Source organism: Pelodiscus sinensis, chromosome 1 (genome assembly GCF_049634645.1).
Source record: "Pelodiscus sinensis isolate JC-2024 chromosome 1, ASM4963464v1, whole genome shotgun sequence".
NCBI lineage: Eukaryota > Metazoa > Chordata > Testudines > Trionychidae > Pelodiscus > Pelodiscus sinensis.
This window is the reverse complement of record NC_134711.1, coordinates 4,055,479-4,082,587: the sequence shown is the minus strand read 5'-3', so window position 1 is coordinate 4,082,587 and position 27,109 is coordinate 4,055,479. Positions and strand designations below refer to the sequence as shown.

Below are 27,109 nucleotides of genomic sequence, written 5' to 3'. Positions count from 1 at the left end.
TTCAGCTACACCAGACTAACATGGCTACATTTCTATCACTATCTGCCAATGGTTGCTTTTGGTTGTAGGCTCAATTTATACTGGAAAAAAAAAACCTTAAAAACCGAATAGTAGATGGCATCATGATCTTTTGTGGGCACAACCCATGAAAGCTAATGCTACCATCTACATCAGTGTTTCCCAATTTTATTTGGCCACGGAACCCTTTTAAACGCGAAATAATTTTGCGGCACCCTCAATAACAGTCTTATATATGGAGCTGAAAAAATAAGACCACAAATAAGCAAAGATAGTAATGAACAAGTGCTAAACAAGGTCATGAGATCAACATTTAGTTTAATTGCACATATTTAAAAAAAATCACTTAAATATTAATTTTTTTAAATGATAAAATGTTACTGTAATGGAATTTTCTTGCGGAATCCTTATTTTCACTCCGCAGAACCCTGGGAAACACTGATCTATATGTTTTGTTAATCTTCAAAGTGCAGCAAGACTATTTGTTGTTGTTTTTCAAGTTTTTCCAGTTACAGACTAACTTGGCTACCCCTTTACTGGTCTAATTAGACCTATAATGGTCTAATTAGGTTCTTTTACTGCACCCATCACAAGGGGATAGCACAGCTGTTTTCAACAAACCATCTGACTTATCACATTCTCTCTCTCTATAAAACCAAGTTGTTACACCAAACACTGCAGTTACTTTGCCTATGCAATGGGATACGAGAGTGCCTCCTCTCGAAAAAGCCTGGAGTGGTTTTGAAGGCAGAATTTCAGGCGGCCTGGTTAACAACCGCTGTTGAATCACAAACCGTTGGTGGTTTATAAGATAGGAGGCACAGGAGATGTGCCAAGGGGAGAGACCTGACTGAGATCAAGCACCAGGCAAGCGTCAAGGTATATACATCTTTTATTTAAAAAAGTTTACAGATCTTTCATTATACACAACTATTTGAGAGGTTATATTCTCAGAGAAGAGGCATTTGTCATGGCGACAGGCATGCCCACTACATCATCACAATGCAAGGAAAAAAAGGGGGGGAAAAGAAAATGAAAGAAAAAAGCTTAGACTCAAATGATGGGAAAACACCCTTTATCTCTTCAAGTATCACACAACAGGTAACAAATACAGTCAGTAAAATAATGGCCATTTCTCATGCTGCACACGCTCCTGCTAAAGTGCCAGCCAAACTCAGATGAGCAAAAGGAAGCAAAAGAAAAAAAAAATCAAACCAACAGCCCTGCCATCTCCTCAATGCCCCCTGTGTGGTGTGGAATAGATCTGAGGGCAGTATGTGGGGGCCTTGCCCATGGGAAAGCTACCACTTATATCAGAATGTCCTGTGATTCATTTTGCTGGGGGGAAGGGGGGGGGGGGAGAAAAAAAAAAGTCAGGGCAATCCAACGGCAGCCCAGGTTCTAAGCATTTCTCATCCCTCATGGGGAAAAACGGACTCCTTCTCCCTGGTTTGTGTGCACTGAAGACAGGTAATATGGGGTGGTGATCAAACATGGCTATTTGAACCAAGAGAAGCATCATCACACCTAGAAATCAATGCAGTAAAACGTGTGCTTACTGTTCCAGGAATCTACCTTACATTTGCAGCTCTAATGGTAATTCTTTCGGAAACGTAGGATGGGAAGTGACTATGTACTTTAATGCTCCCATAAACCTAATTGGCCAATCTGTACTTCAGAGATAATAGCATTTAATTTCAATATTTCTTCCTCTGACCAATGTTTTGCCCATTACCAGTTCGTTTGCCAGGCATTATTCCACTCTGTTCACACTGAGATGTCACTGCTTTAGATTTTTGAAGTCTATAATTGTCATGATGCAAGTCAAATGAACCAAGAAAATACACCTGGAACCTCAAGGAGAGGGGAAAACACATCTGAAGAAGTTCAAGATTAACCTAGTTGGCGATTTGTGTAGCTTCTTGAGACGCATCTGTGGATGTGGGGCAGCTTTGGTATTTCTCAATTTGCGTAAGTGACACAAAGCTTCAAAACAAGGTGCCAAATGTGAAGTCGAAGCGCGTACTTCTAAAATATGTTACTCACAAACCTTCATGTTCAGGGATTTATTGACCGCACAAATCTACATACAGTGGCTCAAACATGGTCGTGTTGGAGTAGGCATGTTAATTTCCACCTGGGTGACGCTTCAAGGTTCAGCTACTTGAATGGGGAAGAGAATGGCAGTAATTCTTCTGGAAAAAGAGCATTAGCATTTCAAAAGAAACTGGAACTGAAAAAAATCTGGGTATCCTGCTTTAGGAGGATTCCATGTTTCTCTTCCAGACTAAGGATGTGTAGTTTATTTACAGACTGTTCCTATCTGACATGGGGAGGGAGGGGAAAGATGGGAGAAGGGGCAGAACGAGGCAATACGCAGCTGTTCCCCACTAGGAAGAAGGGAAATCCATTTGAATTTATTCCCTATGAGAGGTTTACACTAGGCCATATTCCTTTAAACTGTAGGCATTGGACAATTTATGGCAGGCTTCCTTTTCTGCCATTGCTACCAGGGAGAATGAGCAAACACGAAATATACCAAGATGATCTTTTTGACACGCTGCAGGCAATGCTACAACTGTCATGTATTAAGTTCCACTAATATCAACGAAATATCTTGTGAAGATGCTCCAGATCTATACACACAAATACCTTGATGCTGCTGCCTGCATGCATGAAGTCACATGCGGAGGAAGCAGGGAACTAAGAGAAGCATCTTCACACCTAGATACCAATGCAGTAAAACGTGTGCTTACTGTTCCAGGAGTCTACCTTAGATTTGCAGCTCTAATTGCAAGTCTTTTGGAAACTTAGGACACGACACCTCTTTATCAGAAAATTGGCTTCTTCAAATGAGGGAAATGCATGAAAGTGTTAAACCTGGTCATTGACTAGACTGGGGGAAGAGCAATACAATTACCTGGGGAAAAATTAGAGGTAATTAGAACACTATTTTTATACAATATTGAAAAAAATACAAATGTTTATTGTTTTGTTGTTTTTAAACTGATATCACCACCCAGCACTTAAGACTACCTCTAAATAGCACCTACAGTTAAAGGTTATAGCACAAGCAAACTGCCAGTTCAGCAGGTAAGCAAGTTAAACAGTGCCAGCAAAGTTCTGCCCCCACCCCAAAGTAATGAGAAAACCGCGTGCTAGATAAGAGTTAAAGTACACCATTACATGTTAAATAGTTAATACTACCCTTCCAACAAGCCACAAATGCTAGATAGAGAACTTCAGCACAGTAACTAACCACAGTCCTACATTACTGCTTTTTTTTTTTTTTAAAAGGAGAAAAACCTTTTGCTTCATGCCCATAATTAACATAAAATAAGTAAATCCCTTTGTATGTTATTTTTATTAAGGAAAATAATCATGCTAAAGCAAAATTGTACTTCATATAGCTTTTTCCAAAAGAAAAAAGAAACTGATTGTGCTTTATGGATTAAAAAAGGATTGTATCTTTCAACCCCGTCAACTCAAAACTTGGTGGCATTCCCAAAAGAAACACATTTGTGGGACCATGAGAAATGTTTACTCAGTCCAGTCTGACATTCAAAATACTCTGTTCAAGAATCACTCAGCATGGGCTGAATTCCCATGCACTGTCCTGAAGTCTTCACCAAAAAGTATTAAAGTATGTGACTATCCAAACCCCTCAGAAATCCCTAAGAATATAGTTGGTAACATTCAGATTTAAAATCCATTATTGTTAGGATTCCAAATGTACAATTATCCAAATTCAAGTATCTATGGCAACCCAGGTAGGCATTTACTGTATTAGGTTCTCTTACCATTAAATAATGATTAAGAAAAGTAGCATGTTGAAATACACCAGAAGAAATTAAATTTCTCATTCAGAATCCTTGAAATTATTTGCTTGTTTCCCGAGTTTGTGGTTTTTTTTAATTGACCTCAAATATGCCTAGATGACTTTCTTGGTTAAACTTTAGTTTGGTCTGTTGTACACACAAGCAGATGGCTACCAAGCTGCTGCAGAAGGGAAAAAAGAAACAAAAATGAGAGGGAGGATGTGCCAGTGGATTCATGGACTATGGCCAATGGACCAATCTTCATGGGTCTGAAGCTCTCAGCAAGGCTAGTCCATCTGGTCAGAGAACCTTCTTTTAGGAGACAGAGAGATTGTTTACAAGGTGTTTGACCATACTTCAAGCAAGAAGGAAAGCTTGAAGCTATTACAGGGTAGCAGTTTCAAATCTATGACAATTTGCCTTTGTATGTGCTCCAGGTAAATTAAAGCACTCTTCGTATAGCATTGTGGGTTTTTCCCCCCAAAAAAGGGAACAGCTCATAATCCAGACCAAGAAAATGAGTTAAGTCCAGATGAAGGGTTTCAAAAATCCCAAAAGGAGATGAGTGGTTGTAGGTCCCTATAGTTCAGAGGGCGAGCAGGAGTCCAATATAAAAGTGTACTTAAAATCCAAGTCATTTTTTAAGCTTCGATGCTCTGAATAACTCCGTGCACTTTTTAAATGCAACTCCACAAAACAGGATGGCGCGTTTGATTGGAAGGAGCACCTTTTATTTCACTGTCTGATCTAAACACGGTTGACATTATCCCCTAGATTTTTTTACTTTGAGAAAGTGCCGTTCCATCTTATCATCCAAAGTAGTATCTGTGGAACCACTGATCAAAAGGAAACCTTTCAGCCCCTGCCTATCAGAGCAGCTGGTTGAGTTGACAGTTCAGTAGCACACAAGTTGACTTGACTTGGCCAAATGGAATTATGAATGCATGCATTCAGGCTGCATATTGCTACCAAAATGGAATGTGGGAATATGCTATACACCTTGGGTTTGAGAAATGACCAAGAAATCAAGATCTAAAGGGCGATATAGATATATCAATGCTATTATTCATAAAAACCTTGTTTAGTAATAAAAAAAATTGCTTTGTTTAAATATGAATATTATAGTCTGCTTCTCATGGTTAGGAAATAATAGTCTCTCTGAAAAGCAGGTTGCTTCTTCTACTACAATTCCATATCCTGGGCCTCATCTTCCGAGAAGTCAGACATGGAGCTCTCTGATGAGCTGTCCCCGGTACCTTCTTCCTGTTCTTTTAGTGCTTCTTCTGTTGCATATTTCTGAATGTATTCTGTACGTGAGGAAAGAAAAGGGTATCATTAGCATACATTCAGCTCTCAAAGCCACTTATAAATATGGGTTGGTAGTGAGCATAGCTGAATATTACATTAATGCAACAGCTTGTAGGGTAGTGCCATATATGGGCAATAAAATAAAGGACTATTTAAATTAACATCTGGATTACCATAGTGATTTAGACCAATGGCCAGTCCCTCTCTGGCATTTTGTCTGATAATGGCCCGCAATGGACGATCAAAGGGAGGTATGAAACCCTTGACGATGGATGAAGTGCTGAGAGATACATGCTGATACCACACACGCACTGTTAGGGTACTGAACGCTGGACGTGGCGTTAGAAACAGCCAGTGCCATTTCTACTTCTGCACACAGACCAGTTTGGAAGTTCCCTGTTTAGAACCCATTTGCAGAAGAAAGGGAAGCCCTTCCCACAGGAAAGTGAGCAAAGGAGAAAATCCAACTAGAGGTCAGTCAAAAATAAATCACTGTTGTGAAGCCGGAGATAATAGCTGAATGGGGTACAATGGGTAAGGCTACAGAAATTCACCGTCACAGCAGAAGTGATCCTGGGTCTCCTGGAAAAGGAGACAAACCTGAGACACACAGCAAGGGCTGTACTCCATCTGAGGACAGGAAGGCAGAGGGTTACTGCACTGGCCTGTCTTGCTGATGTGTAATATAGCAGCTTGAATACTTCATTTTTATTTTATATATTAGTCATTGTTGCTAGTATGTTAAGAATCACTTAAAAAGGGACCTAGAATAAGACAAAGATGATCTTATTGCCTTTATATAAATCGATGGTAGGCCCACATCTTGAATACTGCGTACAGATGTGGTCGTCTCATCTCAAAAGAGATATATTGGTATTGGAAAAGGTTCAGAAAAGGTCAACAAAATGCGTAGGGGTTTAGAAGGCTGCCATATGAAGAGAGATTAAAAAGACTGGGACTTTTCAGCTTTGAAAAGAGGAGACTAAAGGGGAATATGATAGAGGAGACTAAAGGGAATATGGTCTATAAAATCATGACAGGTATGGAGAAAGTGAGTAAGATAAAGTTATTTACTTGTTCCCATAATATAAGAACTAGGAGTCACCAAATGAAAACAGGTGGTAGATTTAAAACAAATTAAAGGAAGTTTTTCTTCATGCAGCACAGTCAACCTGTGGAACTCCTTGCCAGGGGATGTAGTGAAGGCCAGGACTTTAACGGGGTTCAAAAAAGAACTAAATTCATGGAGGTTAGGTCCATCAATACTTATTAGCCAGAATGGGTAGGAATGGTGTCCCTAGCCTCTGTGTGTCAGGGGCAGGAAAGGCATCACTTGATTCCCTGTTCTGTTCACTCCCCATGGGGCACCTGGCATTGGCCACTGTCAGAAGACAGGACACTGGGCTAGACCGGGGTGGGCAAAAAGGCCTCGGTGGGCCAGATCCAGCCCGCAGAGACCCTGCTGCTCCCCCGCCCCTAGGCCAATTAGAGCTTGGGGGCAGAGGGAAGCTCACAAAGTTTCCTCCGCCCTGCCAGGAGCGCACGGCACTTCTAAATGCCTCGTGCTCCTGGCAGGGCAGGGAAAACTTTGCGAGCTCCCCCTGCCCCCAAGCCTTGATTGGCCTGGAGGGCAGGGAAGTGCGCAAAGTTTCTTCCACCCTGCCCCCGCCCTGCCAGGTATGCACAGAGCTTAGAAGTGCCACGCGCTCCTCACAGGGTGGGAGGAGACTTCACGCATTCCCCCGCCCCCGAGCACTGACTGGCCTGGGGGCACAAGGGAGAGAGTGCAAAGTCTCTTCCCACCCAGGGGCATGGGCGCCTAGGGGAAACCTCTGGGGAGGGGGCAAAGACTTCACATGTTCCCCCACCCCCAATCCAATCATGGTCTGTGGGTGGGGAAGCAGGCCCCACCCCTTTTTCTTGAGGCCCGGCCCCTTCTGGAGCAGTCCGGGGCCACCTCAAAAATTTCTGAAGTGGCCCCTGGCAAAAAATTGCCTGCCCCTGGGCTAGTATGACCTTTGATCTGACCCAGTACGGCCATTCTTCTGCACCACTGTGCTGCTATGCCATTGTGAATGGGAGGACAAGGCAGCGTGTGCAGTGCTCATGGGAAAGGAGAACGAGATCCTGTCAAGAAATGACCTACGTTAGTGACCTTTGAGAATACTACTTTATGGAATTGAGACGAATGGTACCGGCCTGGCTTCCAGAGAAGAGAGAGAGGGTGAAGGAGGAGAGAAAGCAGAAGTAACGGATTTACTGCTCTTAACCAAATGCAAACAAGTGTTCCCAAAAATAAAACTACAAAGAACCCCCCCCCCCACACACAATAGATAGGCCTAACACTATGCTTTAGTAGCAGACCAAAGAGTCACAGTAGCAGAAAAACTCCAGAGGGTTCTTCTGGGGAATTCCCAGACATTTAATTCTTGGAAGTGTTAAGCACCCAAGCCAATCCTTGCTACTGCAGTGGTTCCTAGAAAGAGATGAGGTCTCCAAACCAAGACCCATGCCCTGCAGGACTCTCACTACCAATACCAACACATGAATTTCAACTAACAGCAATGAAGGAGTCAGCACAGGTCACAAAACTGGTTCAGTAGGATTCTGGAGGGCGAATGCCCTTGATGCCCGCTGTGGCGTGTGCAGTTTTCTAGTGCAGCCTCATGAGTCATCCAGTTTTGGAGCTCGATTGAGACCATGTCGGGAGCTGAGGTTCACAATCACCTTACTGCACATGTGTAGGGAACAGGCCCTTGGCTGGCTCTCCTTGCCATTCCAAGAGCAGCCAATGTCCCGAATTTGCAAACCTCTTGAAAAATGGGCATGTGTGGGGGGAGGAAAATAAAACCAGATCATTCCTCAAACCTAGTATCTTTGGGTACCTCTTCACAGCAAAGAAAAACCCGGGGTGCTGAGTCTCACAGCCAGGGTCAGTTGATACGGGGCTCAGGCAGTAGGGCTAAAATAGCCGTGTAGATATTTTCACTTGGCCTGGCACCCAGGGTCTGAAGCTTAGCAAGAGGGCAGGGTGCTGGAACTCAGGATCCTGCCTGAGCACAACTGTTTACACTGCTATTTTTAGCTCCACAGCCAAAGCCCCGCAAGCCTGAGTCAGCTGAGTCATGCTTGGCAGGGGAGCAGGCAGGGGGCATGCAAGACACGCAGCACATGCAGGCTAACAGCGACAGGGGGCCCAATCCAGACAAGCCAGCAGGCTGGGGCGCTTGGTTGCAGCTGCTCCCACATGGGTTCCCAGGGCTCTCCTGCAGGCTGCCTTGCTAAGAAGCAGGCAGCCAGGCAGGTGAAAGGGGCTGGCTAGCGATGTGCACACCCCTACCCCCCTCAGTCCAGGGCTGGCCAGACCCTAGATTCCCCCATGCCCTTTTGGGGGGGAGGGGAGAGGTTGGGCTGCATTCGTGTGTAGCCAGAATTCTGCTGTTTTTAAATTTCATACAGGTACTGTCATACCGCACCCCCCAACTCCAAACCCCGAGCACCCCCCGCAGGGTGCAAAACAACAGTACTTATAAGAAACTTAAGTTATTTTCACCTTTGTGAAATATTAGGTGCAACTGAAACTATGCAAACTTATTGAATTGCTCTTTAATACACTGAGAAGATGGAATAAAACAATTAACGTTAGTTAAGCAGAAATACTGAAGAGGTGAGCAGCAAGGGGGGGGGGGGTGCAAAGTCATAGCTTGCATCCCCCTCCCCCCAACAGCTAATTGTACTCCTGACACTCAGGAGAACTGGTGCTGTGGGGTTTTCTTTGCAGTGTAGGCATGCCCATGCGCCTCACCTGGACTGAATTTCAGCCTGTTCGCAATCCAGGATGTGTAAACTGAGTTATCCTGGTCCAGTCCATCCCTCCAGTTTGGGATTGAGGTACATGAGCAAGGGAGGTATTTCTTATGCTGAACCTGCTCTGTGGTTAGAGGATTTCACTTGCTAATTTGGTGCCTTTCACAAGCTGGACATGTGCGAAGGCAAGATGACACTTCTCAGCCCAAAACAGGGTTATTTTGGAAGGGACTTCAAGGAAGCAGCAACCATTCCTTTATGCTTACTGATGTCTAGCTCCCACCACAAGAGATGTTAATGAATTCCAACTCACACCAGGAAATCCCAGCCTAAAGGACTTGAAAGTGCTGCTCTTTTCCTTAGCTCAGTTTCATATGGAAGAAAGGAGGGAGGATAAATCTTGCACAAACATTTTCCCTTCCACGGCCCAAATCATTCCTAATGGGCAATCCTGCGTTTCGTGTCATGCCAAGAGACACATCTGCTCATGACATGGTGGAAGGTCATTTGCAGTGCTAGAGGCTACACACAATCACAGCAACTTGCATTTGAAAAGCAAGTTTTGTTTCGGAAGTGACACTGATAATGGACTTGTACCTTTCATTTCAATAAAGAACATTAAGGTGATTTTAAATCTTTGGTAACATCTTTCTTCCCACTGGCTCCAAATCTCTACAGGTGCTTATTTCTAGCACAGTCCATCAGAATCTTCAAATAGTTGCTTGTCTATATAAGCACCAGCTGGCTAAGTTGCAAGAAGCTGTGGCCTCTGGAATCGAGGCTATGGAATTAGGCCACTAGAAGCTTTCATACTTGCTACAAGAACAGAGTCTGAAGGGCTGTTGAACTAAAGGGACCCTCTGTATTTAAAGTATTTGAGCCAAATAGCTAAAAGGGCTTTTGAACTCAGATGGAGGCACATGTCGATTTCTAATGACAAGCAGCTTCTCTCTAATGGTTTAATTTGCATTATTCACCTGTGAGAGGTTGTGCAAGTTCTCATGACACAAACATCAGCAAACTGCCCGCTAATGACCGATATGTAAACACTCCTAAGAAGTAAAGAACGTGGGCACTGACTGTTCGCAGCAGGAAAACATGCAGACTGTACCCTTCTGGAAATAGAATGAAGGGAAGAGCATGATGTAGGGAACTGCCCTGGTCCTGTGCTACTAAAGAATTATTTAGCTTCTTGGGTGCTGGTTTTGGTTTGTCTCTTGCTATCAACTGAAATTCCAATAAAACATGTGAGAGGTTTGCCTGGTTAAACCTTTCAGCACACCCCAGCTACCAGGCCCCAGCCTCTCTCTTCTTCAGAAGTTTCAGATCATGCACTACATCTCAGCTTTTCTCATGGACCCCTCTTCCTATTCACAGCCACGCAACTACCACGCCTGCTCTCTTTGTGTGTGTGTGTGTGGGGGGGGGGGAAGGGAATAATATGAGGAAAGCAAGTAGAGACAGCAGTGTCACGGAGTCGGTAGGGAGATACTGTAGGAAGCCAGCCGGGACTCTGGGGCAGCTCCTCATCTCCCTGAGCACCCTTTAGCTAGGGCAAGAAGCTCACACAGCTTCAACCTTCCTGGGTCTGACCTCGGGGCATTCAGCATTCCTTTCTGGACTGGGCCCCTCCCTCAGCAAGCCTGCTCAGGCAGGACGCCTGGGAAAGCGAGAGGGCCTCGCAGTCCAACACCCATCAGTGACTCTCAATTATCATTGTAAAATAGAAGGGTTATTAGTGGACAGGAACACACCATAGGACAGAGCTTATCAAGCAGAGAAATCAGTGACTTTCAACCAAGTTAATCATGGCAGGACTCTGGGCTGGATGATTTAGACTCCTTCCCCCCACTCCCAGCGTTCCAAAATGCAGACTCTCCAGCTTCCACTAACCCGACCTCCCACATGCCCAGGGCCCCCCTCTTGGTCTGGATCTCACTCCTGTGTCACCTGGTTGCACCCTCCTAGAGTTCAGCTTCCAAAGGGCACTGGCCATAGCATATGTGAGGCAGCTGGTACAGCCTCATCTGCCCTGATGGTCTTGGCAAACATCACACACTCTTATGTCCATTATGTATGCACTGGCACAACAAACAGGGAAACTGAGGCACATGGCATTTATAGGAAGACTCATACACAACGTAACAAGGAAAAATCCTCACTTTGTCACAACCAGCTAGCGGTCCTCTTGACATTTGGCTGGTAAAAACAAGGATAGGAATCATGCCATCACCTGCCACTTCACTGACTTTCAGGAAGCACTCCACAGGTCCAAAGCCCACAGCTTATGAAGCAGTGAAGCAACTTTGCTTGAAATGGATACTTACCTACGCCCCTCACTCTTGCTTCTTAGGCACACTAGAGAGGTAGACTGCTGAACCGTCAGCAGGCTGGCCATTCATTTTAACCCCTAGAAATTCCAGACTTCCAGGGAACTGTCACATCTAAACAATTAACCCTCTTTTGGGTTAAACTTGAGTTACAGTGGAGGATCTAGTCATTTTTCAATCCCTTAAAGAAAGATGACGCTGAAGGGTAGATTCTGCTGGCCCTGTATATTTTGAAGTGTCTAGTGTAAAGGTTTGAAATCAAGGTTTCAAAGCAAGAACCGACATTGCTTCAAATATTTTTGCCCCCCAAAGGAATGCAAAACAGCTACCTCTATATCTCATTCCTGGCTCTATCAGTGCTTAACCCTAACAAAAATATGCACCAATATCAAGTGTGAGCCTTGATTTTTTAAAGGCACAACCAGGCATTAAGCACACAAATCCTACTGACCTTCATTAGAAGCTGAATGCTTACCTGGTGATTTGTGACTTTGGAAAAAAATCCCCCAATTTCCTCTCTTCTAGGACTAAAAGACTAAAATGGTTCTCTAACCTCCATGGCAATTCATAAGTGTATCTGAAGAGTGAAAAGTTCTACTTGGGTTACACAAAAATCTTTCCAGCTGTATGCACATTAGACACACCAAAGGACAGCTATAGGTCCCAGTATGAATCGTTATGTACGGGTTTTGTACTTCATAAAGATTTGGCAGGCTGAGAGCCTTGTATCAGGCGGCAATCCTAGGAACCATCCCCAACCCAATACATCACACAGGTATTTTATTTTATGCTTTCATAACTAAAAGAATGAGGATGTAAAGGGAAGAGAAGATGAATTACGTATTCATAGCACTTAATTTTCCAGAGTAATGAAGCTGTTAGAACTCATTGCATCAATTCCAGCATGTCCAAGAATATTTTTAAATACTACAGTTACAGAGGGATTTCACAGAATGGGAGTGTTCAGTTCTACCATCGGGTTGTCATGCAAAACCGGTAAGAAGTATTTAGAGTGACGGCATGAGTCTTACACACAAGGTATTTAAGAAACTGATTAAAGTTTGGACGGGATAGTAAATTACAGCATGTAGGACTGGAAGAGCCAGTTTGTCCATGTCTTTCCTGAAACATGGCACCTAGAACTGGACACAATACTCCAGCTGAGGCAGAGAGAAAGAATTACTTCTCGTGTCTTGCTTACACTCCCACTAATGTATCCCAGAATAATGTTGGTTTTTTTTGCACGTGTCTCAGTATTGACTCATTTAGCTTGTGATCCACGATGACCTCCAGGTCCCTTTCCACAGTACTGCTTTCTAGGCAGTCATTTTCCATTTTATATGTATGTAACGGATTGTTTCTCCCCACATGGAGTCAAAGCCCTTTGTCCTTATTGAATTTCATCCTATTTACCTCAGATCATTTTGAATTATGACTCTACCCTCCAAAGCACTTGTAACACTTCCCAGATTGGGATCGTCCACAAACTTTGTTAAGTGTACTCTATGGGCCAGTATCTAAATCACTGATGAAGATATTGAACCAGACCCAGAACTAATCCCTGAGGATCCCCACTCGTTATGCCCTTCCAGTGTGACAACCATTGATGACTACACCCTGGGAATAGTAATCCAAATAATTATGTACCCACTACTAGTAGCTCCATTTAGTTATCTTTCCCTAGTTTGCTAATGAGAAGGTCATGTGAAATTTTATCAGAAGCTTAAATCTAGAAATACCACATTTACCACCTTCTGCGATCCACAAGCCTTGTTACCCTGTCAAAAAAGTTATCAGGTTGGTATGACAAAATTTGCTTTTGACAAATCCATGCTGTTACTTATCACCTTATCTTCCAGATGTTTGCAAATTGATTGCTTAATTATTTGCTCCATTATCTTTACTGGTCTGAAATTCCGTAGTTTGCCCTTATATTCCTTTTTATAGATGAGCACCATATTTGCCCTTTTCCAGTCTTCTGGAATCTCTCTCATCTTTCATGACTTTTAAAAGATAATAGCTAATGACTCATATCTCCTCAGGAAGCCCCTTTGAGTATTCTGGGATGCATTTCATCAGGCCCTGATGACTCCAAGACATCTAAATTGTCATAGTAATTTTTACCTTGTTTTTTTACCTATTTTAGCTTCTGACCCTACCCCATTTTTACTGGCATTTACTAAGTGTTAGGTGTTCAATCAGCACCAGCCTTCTTGGTGAAAACCAAAACAAATAAGTCATTAAGCACCTCTGCCATTTCCGCATTGCTATTGTTTCTCCTTCATTGAGTAAAGGTCCTACCCTGTCCTTGGTCTTCCTCTTGCTTCTAATATATTTGTAGAATGTTTTCTTGTAACCCTTTAGGTCTCTAGCTAGACTGAGCTCATTCTGTGGCTTCGTCTTTATAATTTTGTCCCTACATATATACTTGTGTTTGTTTATATTCTTCCTTTGTTATCTGACCTAGTTTCCACTTTTTCTAGAACTCTTTAGATCATTGAAGATCTCCTGGTTAAACCAGGATGGTCTCTTGCTATACTCCCTATCTTTCCTGTGCAGCAGGATAGATTGCTCATGCGCCCTTACTAATGTCTTTTGGAAAAAAAATGCAACTGTCTTCAATTGTTTTTCCCCTTAGACTTGCTTCCCATGGGATTTTACCTACCAGCTCCCTGAGTTTGCTAAAGTTTGCCTTCTTAAAATTATCTTTACCTTGCTATTTTCTCTTACCATTTTCATAATCATGAATTCTATTATTTCATGATCACTTTCACCTAAGCAGCCTTCCACTTTAAAATTCTCGACCTGTTCTTCCTTATTTGTCAAAATCAAATCTAGAAGAGCTTGTCCCCTAAGTGGCATATTCCACCTTCCGGAATTTTAAAAAAAAGATCTCCAATACTTTCCAAGAACTGGTTGGATAATCTGTGCCCTGCTGTATCATTTTCCCAACAAATGACTGGGTAGTTGAAGTTATCCATCTCCATCAAGTCCTGTGCTTTGGATGTTTTTATTTGTATAAAGAAAGCTTCATTCACCTCTTCTTCCTGGCTAGATAATCTGTAATAGATCTATGCAATCTCCCTTATTTTTTACCCCATTTATCTTTACCTAGAGTCTTTTTAAAAGTCTGTCTCCTATTCCTCTCTCAACCTTAGAGAAAATGTGTACATTTTTAATGTACAAGTCAACACCTTCTCCTTTCCCCTCCACCTGCCGTTCCTGAGCAAGCTGTACCCTTCTATACCAATACTCCAGTCATGTGTATTATCCCACCAAGCCTCTGATGTCAACTAAGTCATCTACTGTTTCTAGCCTGTCCACAGTGCTTGTTACTTTCTCAAAGAAGGAGAGTAGATTTGACTGATTTGCCAGGATTTGTTCTTGACATTTATCACTTTTTTCCCCTAGGTGCTTACAAATTGATTGTTTGCTTGTTTAGTCCATTATTTTTCCAGGTATCAAAGTTCAGCTGAGTGGGCTACATCTCTCTGGGCTACTCTTATTCCACTTTTTATAAATAGTTACTCTATTTGCCCCCTTTCCAATCCTCTGGGATGCACCTGCCCCCCATGATGTCTTCAAGATAATCACTTATGATTCAGATTGCTTCAAACAGCTCCTCAAGTATTCCAGGATGTATTTCATCAGACCCTGACAATTTGAGGGCATCTTATTTAAGTATTTATTAATACTGGCTCTTTTCTTATTTTAGCCTCCGATTGGATCCCTTCCACCATCTGAGCCCAAGCTCCTCCCCTCCGCCGGACCTGCGCTAGGTCCCCTCTGCCATCTGACCCCAACCCCGCCCCCAGGCCATGCCGCATCTCCTCCACTGTCTGAGCCTCACCCCACCCCAGATCCTTCACCTCTTCCGTCGAGACCCTGCACTCCAAACCTGCTCCTGCCCCCTCCCTCCTGGCCAGACACCTACCCCCAGCCTGCTCCTGGTACCTCCCCTGCTCTTGCACCCTTCCCCCAGCCAGACACCTACCCCCAGCCCACTCCTGCCCCCTATCTGCTGGCCAGACACCTACTCCAGAGAGGGGGGGTTGGCAAGCACAGAAAGCAGGGAGCACAGCCCCCAGTCTCATTTTAACCTCAGATTCTACTCATTTACATTGATGTTCACTGTGTTAGTCCTTGTTAGCATTTTGGTGAAAACAAAAAAGCCACTTCAGCTAGGGCTGCGTTTTCTCTTGTTTCCTCATTGAGTAATGGGTAGGGCCTACCAAATTCACGGTGCTTTTTGGTCAATTTCACAGTCATAGGATTTTAAAAATCAAATTTTATTATTTCAGATTTTTAAATCTGAAATGTCACAGTGTTGTAGCTGTAGAGCAGTATTAGGGGTTACACTTTTTTTTAAAAGGAGGGGATTGTGAAATTGCTAAGGTGACCAGGCATCCTGTTTTTAAAGGGACAGTCCTATATTTAAGCCACCCCGAGGTGTCCTGACTTCTTAAAAACAGGCAAATTGTCCCATATTTTCTGTTTACCCCCTATAAGTACTAGTGGGTCCTGCTGACTGCCAGACCCCTAATTGACAGCTGATCCCCTAACAGATGAGTGGGGGGCTATTGGCTGACAATAGCGACAGGTGTGCAAAGCTGGTGGTGGGGCAAAGTTGCAGCATACTGGGCTGGCTGCTGCTCCATAGTGCAGCCCTTGCTGCGTGCCAGCTCTCAGCCAGCAAGGGCCCCACCACCTGTCCCGTTTCCAGCCGGCATCAACTCACTTGAATACTAGTAATTTTACCAGGTGTCCCATATTCAATATAGGGAAATACGATCACCCTAGGAATTGCCACTCTTCCTTCTACTATGTCAGAGCTGGGTGGACAGAAAGTGGCAGCTGCTGGCCAGGTGCCCGGACTGGAAGGCAGTGTTACTGCCAGCAGCAGTGCAGAAGGAAGGATGTCATGGTATGGTTTTGCTACCCTAAACTAGCTCCTCCAAGCACCAACTCCTGCTCCCCCCTCCCCACCTTGCTACCTCTGTAGTCTACTCAACTACCCGATAAGCATAGGCTTATTGGGTAGTCAACTACTCCCTTACATCTCTAGTGATACCAGGAGTTTTTCATCATTCCACGTACTCCCTTACCTTTAATTTTCTGTTTGTATTCTTCTGGTCGGTGGAGATACATGGCTGCAGCATCACCATTTAGAGGATCTATGGGGTTAGGATAGGCCAGCAACTGGGGCAGGAACGACTCAAATATATTGGTAAGATCTGCAACAAAAATTAATATCGCACAGCTACATCTCAGACCAACAGTTAACCACGTTGAACATCAGTGAAACTGTGCCTTGCTGAAGCCAGACATTAAGGTGGTGTAAAGCTTAAATTCATACTAGTTTACCTATCCTAGATTGCTAATATAGCTGAGAATTTATGTGATAATGGAGCTTCCAACACTATGCCCAAACTATTTTAGACTTCCATAGCACCTTTCATCTGAAGCTCTCAAAACACTTTACAAATGCCAATGACTTCAACATGCCTACAGAGATTTGCGAAACACCTTCACTTAGGGAAATGGAGGCAGACGTTAAATGATACATCCAAGGTCATACAGCAAACATAGCAGTAATCAGACCCAGGTCATTCTTTTGTGATTTAAGCTGTGGACACCTTCCTCTCACCTCAGTTCCCCATGTTTCCTTGAACATTACCGTCTTTAAATACTAGACTTAAAATTGACAGGTCTCAACACAATACAGTTTTAACAGAACTTCGACACTTGTGATAATAAAAACAGCAACCAACAAAGTTCATTCTCCCATTTCATAACAATTAATAGCATGTGAAGAGATCAGATTAATGCCTTCCTGCCAGTTGGCATCTATCACTAATAGTCCATGACAGGAAACAGGTTTCTGGTGCTGATGAGTAATTATGAACACACAAAACCATCCTCCACACCCCACCTCCAAAAAAGACGTACGCACCATACTTCAAAGATGCGGGTGTGAAGCAACGGGCTGTGTCATTCCTTCTTCAATGTTTCAGGCAGCTCCAGAAGGGCTGTGTGCGCCCACACAGATGGAAGAGTACACCCTCCGTGTGTGGTTCGGAGGGTGTTTTTGCAATGTTTAACTTCAGCTGTTAAAGACTAGCAGGTGCATGCGTTTTATTTTTTATTTTTTTTAATAAAAAGCAAGATCACCCTTTCAAACCCTCAGTCATATTTTGTCAGCATCCCCTTTTCATCATACGCAGGCTTCGCCCCCATCCCTCATCCCCTTCCTGGGGATAGAGAAAAACTGGTGGAGAAGCTACAGCACAAAGAATGGCAAAAAATGTCTTACTGCTGCTAATCAGAGGAGAATTTTTATTGTGGGAGGGCAGGGAGATACTCGTTGTTTCTCAACACATCCGATCCTGATGGAGGCAGCACTAGGATCAGACCTGTACCTCTTAGACCTTTATTTTAAATAGGGCAAGAGATTAAACTAGCCTGCCTCTGTATCTTCCCTCATAACCCAACTTACCCTGCCTGGCTTACAGTATATGTCTACACTGCAATTACACCTTCCAGCGGGCCTTTGCCAGCTGACTCAGGCTCGTGGGGGTGGGGGTGGGGCTGGGGCTGTTTCATTGTGGAGAAATTGGAAAGGGTACAGAGAAGAGCAACAAGAATGATTAAAGGTTTAGAGAACATGACCTATGAAGCCAGGCTTCATGAACTGGGCTTGTTTAGTTTGGAAAAAAGAAGATTAAGGGGGGACATGATAGCGGTTTTCAAATATCTAAAAGGGTGTCACAAGGAGGAAGGCGAAAATTTGTTCCTCTTGGTTTCTGAGGACAGGACAAGGAGTAATGGGCTTAAAGTGCAGCAGGGGAGGTTTAGATTGGACATTAGGAAAAAATTCCTAACTGTCAGGGTGGTCAAATATTGGAATAAATTGCCAAGGGAGGTGGTGGAATCTCCCTCTCTGGAGATATTTAAGAACAGGTTAGATAGACATCTGTCAGGGATGGTGTAGACGGAGCTTGGTCCTGCCTTGAGGGTGGGGGGCTGGACTCAATGACCTCTCGAGGTCCCTTCCAGTCCTATGATTCTATGATTGCTGTGTAGACGTTCAGGCTCAGGCTGAAGTCCAGAGTCTAGTACCCTGTAAGGTGGGAAGGTCTCCCTTTGGAAAGCTGGAACCCAAACATCTACACTGCAATTAAACAGCCCGTTAGGCATGTGGGGCTCGGGCCGAGTCAGCTGGCAAAGGCCAGAGGTGTGCATCTAACGGCTGTGTAGACATAAGCATCATGTGAACTTCTGGCTCTTGGCAGATCACCTACGAAAGTGCTCCTACAGCACTCATGCTGGGAACCTCTGACCTGGTCATGGCACTGAGGAAGAGATTACTCAGTTATTGTCAAATCTTCCTTCCTGAGTTAACCCATCCTGCATATGTAGAAACTCCAGGGTATTGACTAGCTGAGTCACTTCAGTGTGAACATGGCATAGCAAGGACGGAAATTAGGGTTTGCCCACACAGAGTAGCTGCTCAGTTTTAAGTAAGCCAGTGCAACATCACATCATCAGCTAAACAATGCAATTTTGTGCCTGGCTCCAAATAACTAAGGGCTAGTCTAAGCAATACAAAAGACAGCCTCTACAACGTGAGGTTTTTTTAAGCATAAGATTTTGAACAGAAAAGCCTTTGCCTTTTTCAAGGGCAGGTAGATAGAGAAAGGAAGGATATGAGAAACACTCTTAAGTACACAAATGTTTCCAGGCCCAGTTTGCCAAAGCTGGTGCATTGAAATGCCAGTTGTCATCGTCAGCTACTTGCAACAGATTCACAAAGTACAGTCCTACTCTCAAAAGGGATCACAAAAAACAGTAATGACAAATAAAGACAAGAATATTTTCCTGCTGGTATTGGACGGAGTTTCTTCGGTATATTCCAGCACTTAAGCCATGCTCAGCAACAGGTTTGTTTCTTAGTTTACATGGACTTGTAACACAACTGACAGTTTCAACTCCTTCCATTGGGAGAACTAAAAATATTTAATGCTTCCCAACTTAAGATTAAATGGAAAAGGGAATTTAGCTAGCTACAGAGCAACAAAGCCCAGGTGAAAGACAGCTTAAAATAGCCCATTTCCCCTTTAAATGCTGTCTTCTCTAGTTCTCTTTTCCAAGTCTCAAAGCAATTTTTCATTTTTTAGCATTGCTTGGATGTGGACAGCATGCTTAAAATGGAGGCACTTTTGCTAAGGAGGGTTTGGTATATTACTAGTTAAAGGGAATCTACTAAATTACTATCTTATATAGTGGCTTTATTGGTAGCAATCAAAAACTTTCCCTCTAATTTCTACTGGGTCAGCTAGTCCATACCTTCTCTACTAATGCAGGACTAGCTAGTTTTAAAGGTAAAATGCATAACAAAAAAGTTATTACTTTATATAGGAAGATTTTTGAGGCTGAAAGTACAGTAAAACTCCATTGGTCCAGCATCCAATGCTCCGGCACTCCTGATGGTCCGGCACCATCGGGAACCCGGAAGTGCTCGGGGCAGCCGGACAATTGGAGCTGTTCTGCGCCCGGCTTCCCCGATTCAGCTGCTGCTGAAACTGACCAGCGGCTGTATCGAAGAAGCCGGGGGCAGAGCAGCTCGGGTGCTGCCGGGTTGGCCCCGCAGCGCCAAGGGGTGGCACTACGGGACCAACCTGGCAGCACCCCAGCTGCTCTGCCCCAAGGGTCCGCAATTCAGCCACTGCTGAAACTGATCGGCGGCTGACTTCGGGAAGCCCGGGCTCTGGTCAGTTTCAGAAGCGGCTGAATCGGGGACGCCTGGTGCAGAGCAGCTGGGGTGCTGCCAGCTTCGTTCCATAGCGCCGTCCCTCTGCGCTGCGGGACCATCCCGGCAGCACTCCAGCTGCTCTGCCCCAGGTGTTCCCAAGAGCAGCTGGGGTGCTGCTGGGTTGGTCTCACAGCGCCAAGGGGCGGCGCTACTGGACCAACCCGGCAGCACCCCAACTGCTCTATCGCAGGCGTCCCGATTCAGCCGCTGCTGAAACTGACCAGCAGCTGCTGAATTGGGGACGCCTGGGGCAGAGCCGGACTATCGGAAGGGGGGGCTATGAGGGGTCTGGGGTGGCATCCTCCCCCCAGACCCTTCATAGCCCCCCCTTCCGATAGTCTGGCATATCTGATAATCCGGCACCCCCTGGGTCCTAAAGGTGCCTGATTATCGGAAGTTTACTGTAATGTGGAAAACAACTAGATCCTTCTATGTTTCTGCTGCACAGAGAAATTTCTTACATTCCTTCAGCAGATGACTATAAATCTAAAAGTCAAGGTAACTGATGACTTATAACTAGAGGGGCAAAGGGGGTAGGTCTAATGCAGACTATGATACCAGTACACAATCAAAGAACAAAAGGAGTTACCTCTTCAATGTTCCAAAGCATCCTTCAGACAATATGAGGAAGTTTGGAATAAGATCACTTGTTTAACACCAGTCAATTGTTTGACAAGTTGTTGGTTGATGTTGGAAAACACCACAATACACCCTGATTTTGACTAACATTTACTAGTTATATTAGTTACAAATGTTGATGTCTCCTCTACATATCAATGAAGAGCAGTATTGCAGTTGTTTCCTCTCTTTGCAGTTCACAAAAAAGCCAAAAATACAGTAGTTTTCTTAGGAAACCAATTACAGAAAGTGTTCATATGACATTGTTTGTAAATACTGTGGAAACCCTGCTGCAACAGTCCACAGTAGCATTTCTTAAAACAGGAAGATATTCTTACACAGTAGTAATTTGCCTTTTTGGCAGTAAGTTTACACGGAATGACTCACGAAACCAGGGAAACTAGAAATAAGTGAAACTACAACTTTTAGGTGAAAAGCTCTTTAGTCCTTAAACGCCTGCACTGTTTGTTATTTATATTGTATGCATACTGCTTAAGGCCATACATCACAGCGTGTGTGTCATGTCCATAAACTATAGTAGTTCAATACAGTCTCCCTCCAAGAGAACAAGTTACTATAGATGATTGTTTAATAGTTTCAGTCTTGCATAAGAGTTATTTGTCTCCTGAATCCTTGTCACTAAAAACTGACCTTGTTAGACTTCTAACGATAAACAGAATCAAGTCTGACTAGTAACTAGATGGGAGAACTCCCAGGAAAACAAGTTCTGCAGGAAGCAGAGTAGACAAATTAGGAGATGGTATCAATTCTTCTAGGTTGTTTTGAAAGAATGCCCCAGTTTGATGCTGGCAGAGAATAAGTGCTTCTGATGCCACCCTCTATAGAAAAAAAAAATCAAGGTCCTAACCAGAGTTAAAGCATGCCTTCACCCTTCCCATCTGCATTTTAGTTTGGATGACTGCGGTCTAGTTACTTAAAATTTCCCCCCGTATTTTCATGCAGAAACTGTAGCATTCTTCACTTCCTATCCTGAAGAGTTGCTGTGTTACTGTTGAACACTTGCCATATTCCATCTCAGAGATGACTGCACTTCAGTCAAGGATCAAGTAAATCCAGCACAATGTTTATAGAACTTTTCAGCATCTTTGGGATGAAAGGATCTGTATAAGTAATATTTTCCTATCAACTTCTGCTGCTAAACCGAACTTGATTTAGCGAAAAATAAACCCCACAATTTGGCTCAAACTTTCCAAGACAGGCTCGAGAGCTCTCGCCTCTAACAGGCTACATTAGGGTATTCAAACCAAATAAATGATGAAATGTTATAACAGTGGATTGCCAAACTCACCATAGAGAGCTGTCCAAGTTTGATTAATTACATCTAGACATACAGTTCCTGACCTGAAACAGATTGAGAGAATGGAATTAAAACATGTGCAAGTTAGCTAAATACTTCCAGGATTTCACATTTTTAACCCCTCATGCTCCTCCCCTCTCCCCCAATCAAGGATCAATTAACTTTGTCTGAGAGCAAAATATAGGGCAGTCATAGTGATTAGGAGAGCTTCCATACTACCTACAGAAACTAGATTTTTCTAAGCAAGGGATGAAGAGAATGGACACTAACTTCGGACCCGTATGTGCATGGGGAGAATCTTGCTAGCAAGACTAAGGCTGGAAAGAAAGGAGGGGCTTTATTTAATGGACATCTTAACAAACCAATTGTATGGAATTGATTAGATTTTTATGATTTCTGAATAGGATTTGTATAACTGTATGAACCAACGCTAACTGATAGGTGGTGGGCCTAGAGTTATTTCTTGTCTTGAGAAGAGATCTTTGAAAAAGGAGTACTAGCAACCCTGGACCTTCTATGCCACAACATGTGCCTCACTTATTTTTAAGAAGCACCCAATATTGCCCATGTAATACAGATCACAGGAGAAGCCTCCCATAGTATGCTTCCTATCCAGTATTCCATACAACCTGATCTCTACTGGGAAAGTTACCCATGGGGTAGGAAACACTTTCCTCATATTGAATTCGTACCCAGGACAGTTAGCATTCGATTAGATGACAGCTTTACTCAGCCTATGGAAAAGTTGCTTTGGTTTTCTAATGAAAGCATAATACAGCTACAGAGTACCCACTAATCAGAAATACTGTATACTAAGGATTTACTTACGCTTCGTCAATATTGGGATGGAAAATTTTATTCATGAATCCTGTAAAGAGACACACTGGTTAATAGCAGAAAGTAGCCACAAAAAATTAGCACATTTGGCAAGTTGTTTGCAGAAAAGATATGAGCCCTCATCTGAATAAATCTGAATGGAAACCTTGGCTAGGCTATATATAGCTTTTTGACCTTTCAAATAAACAAGTCATATCTGACCCTAGGGCCCTCTGCTGTTCACTTCTAGCTCATCAAAATCCCCATTTATACACAACTGTATTCAAAGGTTTGGCATCCAGTATTATCTTGAATAATATTGCCCATTAAGCACGTACACTTTTTGGATAAAATGCTTTACAAAGCTGCAGGATTTTTGGTACAAACACTAAACAAAACGATCTAAGCTTAATGTTTGCTCTAGGAATAAGCTTCCCTTCTAAAATGCTCTTTCCAATAAAGGATTTCCTTAAACACTTTCGATCTCAGTATTAAGCAGCCTTTGTAAGGCATATCGGGTGTGTCTAGACGATATGGCTCTGTCGCCAGAGCCATGTAGATTCATTTACTAGACATACCCAAATGAAGCTGCAATTTAAATAACTGCCGCTTCATTTAAATTAAAATGGCTGCCGCGCTGTGCTGATCAGCTGTTTGTCAGCTCAGCGCTGTCTGGACGCTCCACGGTCGACATCAAAGGCACTTGTCGACCTCCCCGGTAAGCCTTACAAAGGCTGCTTAATATTGAGATCGAAAGTAGACCGTGGAGCGTCCAGACTACAGCGCTGAGCCGACAAACAGCTGATCGGCACAGCGCAGCAGCCATTTTAATTTAAATGAAGCAGCAATTATTTCAATAGTGGCTTCATTTGGATATGTCTAGTAAACTAATCTACATGGCTTTGGTGACAGAGCCATGTAGTCTAGACACACATCGAGACAGCTGTATGTTTCTGTAATACCAGATAACACTTGCTCTTTTGCTGTATTGGTACAGAATGTTGACAATTGCTACCCCAGGTCATTGAAAAAAAAAAAAAAAACACACAGTAACAGTTCCATCTCAAAACTCATGCAGTCTAAGTATGGGCTAAACTAAAAACCGGTTGCTATTTTGATAATGCTTTTTGTTCTGCCATTTAGTTGAGAGAAATGAAAAATGATATGATTTAATAGCAAATAGAATATCAAGATAAACCAACTTGCTTAACACTTTAAAATCACATCTGCTAAACTGTAATCGGGGCACACTTTTCAGCAGCTAGCTAAGGTTAAGTTAACCTCACTATTGTCTGTCATCCTGTAGCACCTAGGAGCCCTAGTCATGGATTTTGACCCCAATATGCCTGCTGCTGTACAAATACAGATCAAAGGATTGTCCCTTCCCCAAAGGATCTAAAAATAAAAAAAGGAGTCCTATAAAAAGTGGAAGCTAGGTCAAATTACAAAGGATGAATATAAGCAAACAATGCAAGTATGCAGGGGCAAGACTAGAAAGGCAAAGGCATAAAATGAACTCAGTCTAGCTTGGGACATAAAGGGCAACAAGACGACATTCTACAAATATATTAGAAGCAAGAGGAAGACCAAGGACAGGGTAGGCCCATTGCTCAATGAAAATGGAGAAACAATGACTGGAAACTTGGAAATGGCAGAAGTGCTTAATAACTTCGTTTCAGTTTTCACCATAGTTTGATGGTGACGAGATGCCTAACAGTGAATGCTGGTGGAAATGGGATAGGTTTAGTAATTAATTTAAAAAAACCAAATACATTAAAAACTACTTAGAAAAGGTAGATGTCTTCAAGTCACCAGGGCCCGATAAAATGCATCCTACAATACTCAAGGAGCTCATAAAGGAGGTATGTGAGCCTTTAGTTATCACCTTTGAAAAGTCATGGAAGTCAGGAGAAATTCCAAAAGACTGGAAAAAGGCAAATATAATGCCCATCTATAAAAAGGGAAATAAGAACAACCCAGGAAACTACAGACCAGTCAGTTTAACTTCTGTGCCAGGAATGATAATGGAGCAAGTAATTAAGGAATTCACCTGCAAACACCTGGAAGATAACAAGGTGATAGGTAACAGCCAGCATGGATTTGTAAAGAACAAATCATGTCAAACCAATCTGATAGCTTTCTTTGATAGGATAAGAACTCTTGTGGATAAGGGATAAGCGATAGACATGGTATACCTACACTTTAGTAAAGCATTTGATAGTCTCACATGATATTCTTATCAATAAATAGGGAAAACCAATTTAGATGGGGCTACTATAAGGTGAGTGCATAACTGGCTGGATAACCATTCTCAGAGAGTAGTTATTAATGGTTCACAGTCATGCTGGAAGGGCATAAAAAGTGATCTGCAGGGGTCTGTTTTGGGACTGGTTCTATTCAATATCTTCATCTTAAATCGTTGATGATGGCATAGAAAGTATGCTTATGAAGTTGCAGATGATGCCAAGCTGGGAGGGCTTGCTTTGGAGGACAGGGTCATAATTAAAAATAATCTGGACAAACTAGAGAAATGGTCTGAGGTAAATAGGATAAAGTTTAATAAGGACAAATGAAAAGTGCTCCACTTAGGAAGGACCAATCAGTTTCACACATACAGAATGGGAACTGACTGTCTAGGAAGATGTACTACAGAAAGATCTATGGGTCACAGTGGACCACAAGCTAAATATGAGTCAACAGTGTGATGCTGTTGCAAAAAAAGCAAACATGATTCCGGAAGGCATTAAAAGGAGTGTTGTGAGCAAGACACGAGAAGTGATTTTTCCGCTCTACTCCCCACCAATTAGGCCTTAGTTGGAGTATTGAGTCCAGTTCTGGGTACAACATTTCAAGAAAGATGTGGAGAAATTGGAGAAGGTCCAAAGAAGAGCAACAAAAATGATTAAAGGCCTAGAAAACATGAGATGAGGGAAGACTGAAAGAATTGGGCTTGTTTATTTAGAAAAGAGAAGACTGAGAAGGGGACATGATGGCAGTTTTCAAGTATCTAAAATGGTGTTGCAAGGAGGAGGGAGAAAAATTGTTCTCTCTGGCCTCTGATAAAACAAGAAGCAATAGGCTTAAATTGCAACAAGGGAGATTTAGGCTTGACAAATGGCGGCAAAAGCCGCCCGCCAGCCCTGCATTGTGCATGCATGTGCCGCCGGTAAACGGGGCGCACAGCTGAAATCTACTCGCTGTCAAGCCCTGGACATAGTTTGTCAAGCCCTGGACATTAGGAAAAGCTTCCTAATTGTCAGGGTGGTTAAACACTGGAATAAATTGCCTAGGGGGGTTGTGGAATCTCCATCACTGGAGATATTCAAGAGCAGGTTGGACAGACACCTGTCAGGGATGATCTATACGGTGGTTGGTCCTGCTGTGAGGGCAGAGGACTGGACTTGATCTCTCGAGGTCCCTTCCAGTTCTAATATTCTATGAATCTAAATTCTCCAAATTTTGAGGGTCTCTTCTGCAAGAAGGAACACAAACACACCCATTCCCCTTGCCCATATTCCTCATTAGCTTTCTAATCCACTTTGAGATCTCATTTCAAGTCTTTCAGATTCTCCATAGGACTTGTCTTTCATCTTCAGATATCTTTTCCTCTAGGCCAAGTTGAGTTGCATTCTAGCATACTTCTATCCCATGCCCTGCTCATTTTGTCCGCGATTACAATAAGCTCTTCAAATCTCACTTGTCCCACGCATTGCTTGAAATTGTGCAGTCACTTTAGTCCTGCATGATTATAGGTAGAAATGATCATATGAATTTGTATAATGATATTAGCCTATATTTCCAAATAAAAGCTAAGCATGGTTAAAATGACATACATATATATATAGCCCGTCAATGAAATAGAAGCTAGATATCAGCCTATTAAACATAAAGCTCTCTTCCAACTGGCGAAGAACTTTGGCGTGTTCTCTATAACCATAACGGTATATACCGTAACAGCACAATTTTGATCCATGTGTCATGCAGGGCTCTGAATAAACTGATAAAAGAATTTTCAATGTAATAAACACCATCCAAAAACAGGGTCATGCCGCCAAATCAATATTTGCATTACCAGTGCAGGGCTTCACTGGTGTAGCTATATCACAAGATTATGGCATCTTTGCTAGGACACCATACTGGGCAGCTTTAGAGGCCTTAATTATATGGGTAAAAGTAAATGTACAAGTTTAATCAGTGGTCTAGTGTAAGCACTGTGCTGAAGATATCTTCAGTTAATGTCTGCTTGAAATGAAATAGACTTCTG

The 27,109-nt window shown here is 43.0% G+C and overlaps 1 protein-coding gene across 1 annotated transcript in view; it reads right to left on the bottom strand.

Moving 5' to 3' along the window:
- Window positions 1–892: 892 nt before the first annotated feature.
- The window catches only part of UBE2H (ubiquitin conjugating enzyme E2 H), a 74,519-nt gene continuing 48,302 nt past the window's right edge, over window positions 893–27,109 (bottom strand). Inside the window, exons 4-7 of the mRNA XM_075925365.1 lie at window positions 22,858–22,897; window positions 22,021–22,073; window positions 16,387–16,515; window positions 893–5,143 (exon numbers count right to left, since the gene is read on the bottom strand). Of these exons, the coding sequence (XP_075781480.1) occupies window positions 5,019–5,143; window positions 16,387–16,515; window positions 22,021–22,073; window positions 22,858–22,897 (347 nt within the window). The 3' untranslated portion in view covers window positions 893–5,018. The remainder of the gene's footprint in view (window positions 5,144–16,386; window positions 16,516–22,020; window positions 22,074–22,857; window positions 22,898–27,109) is intronic.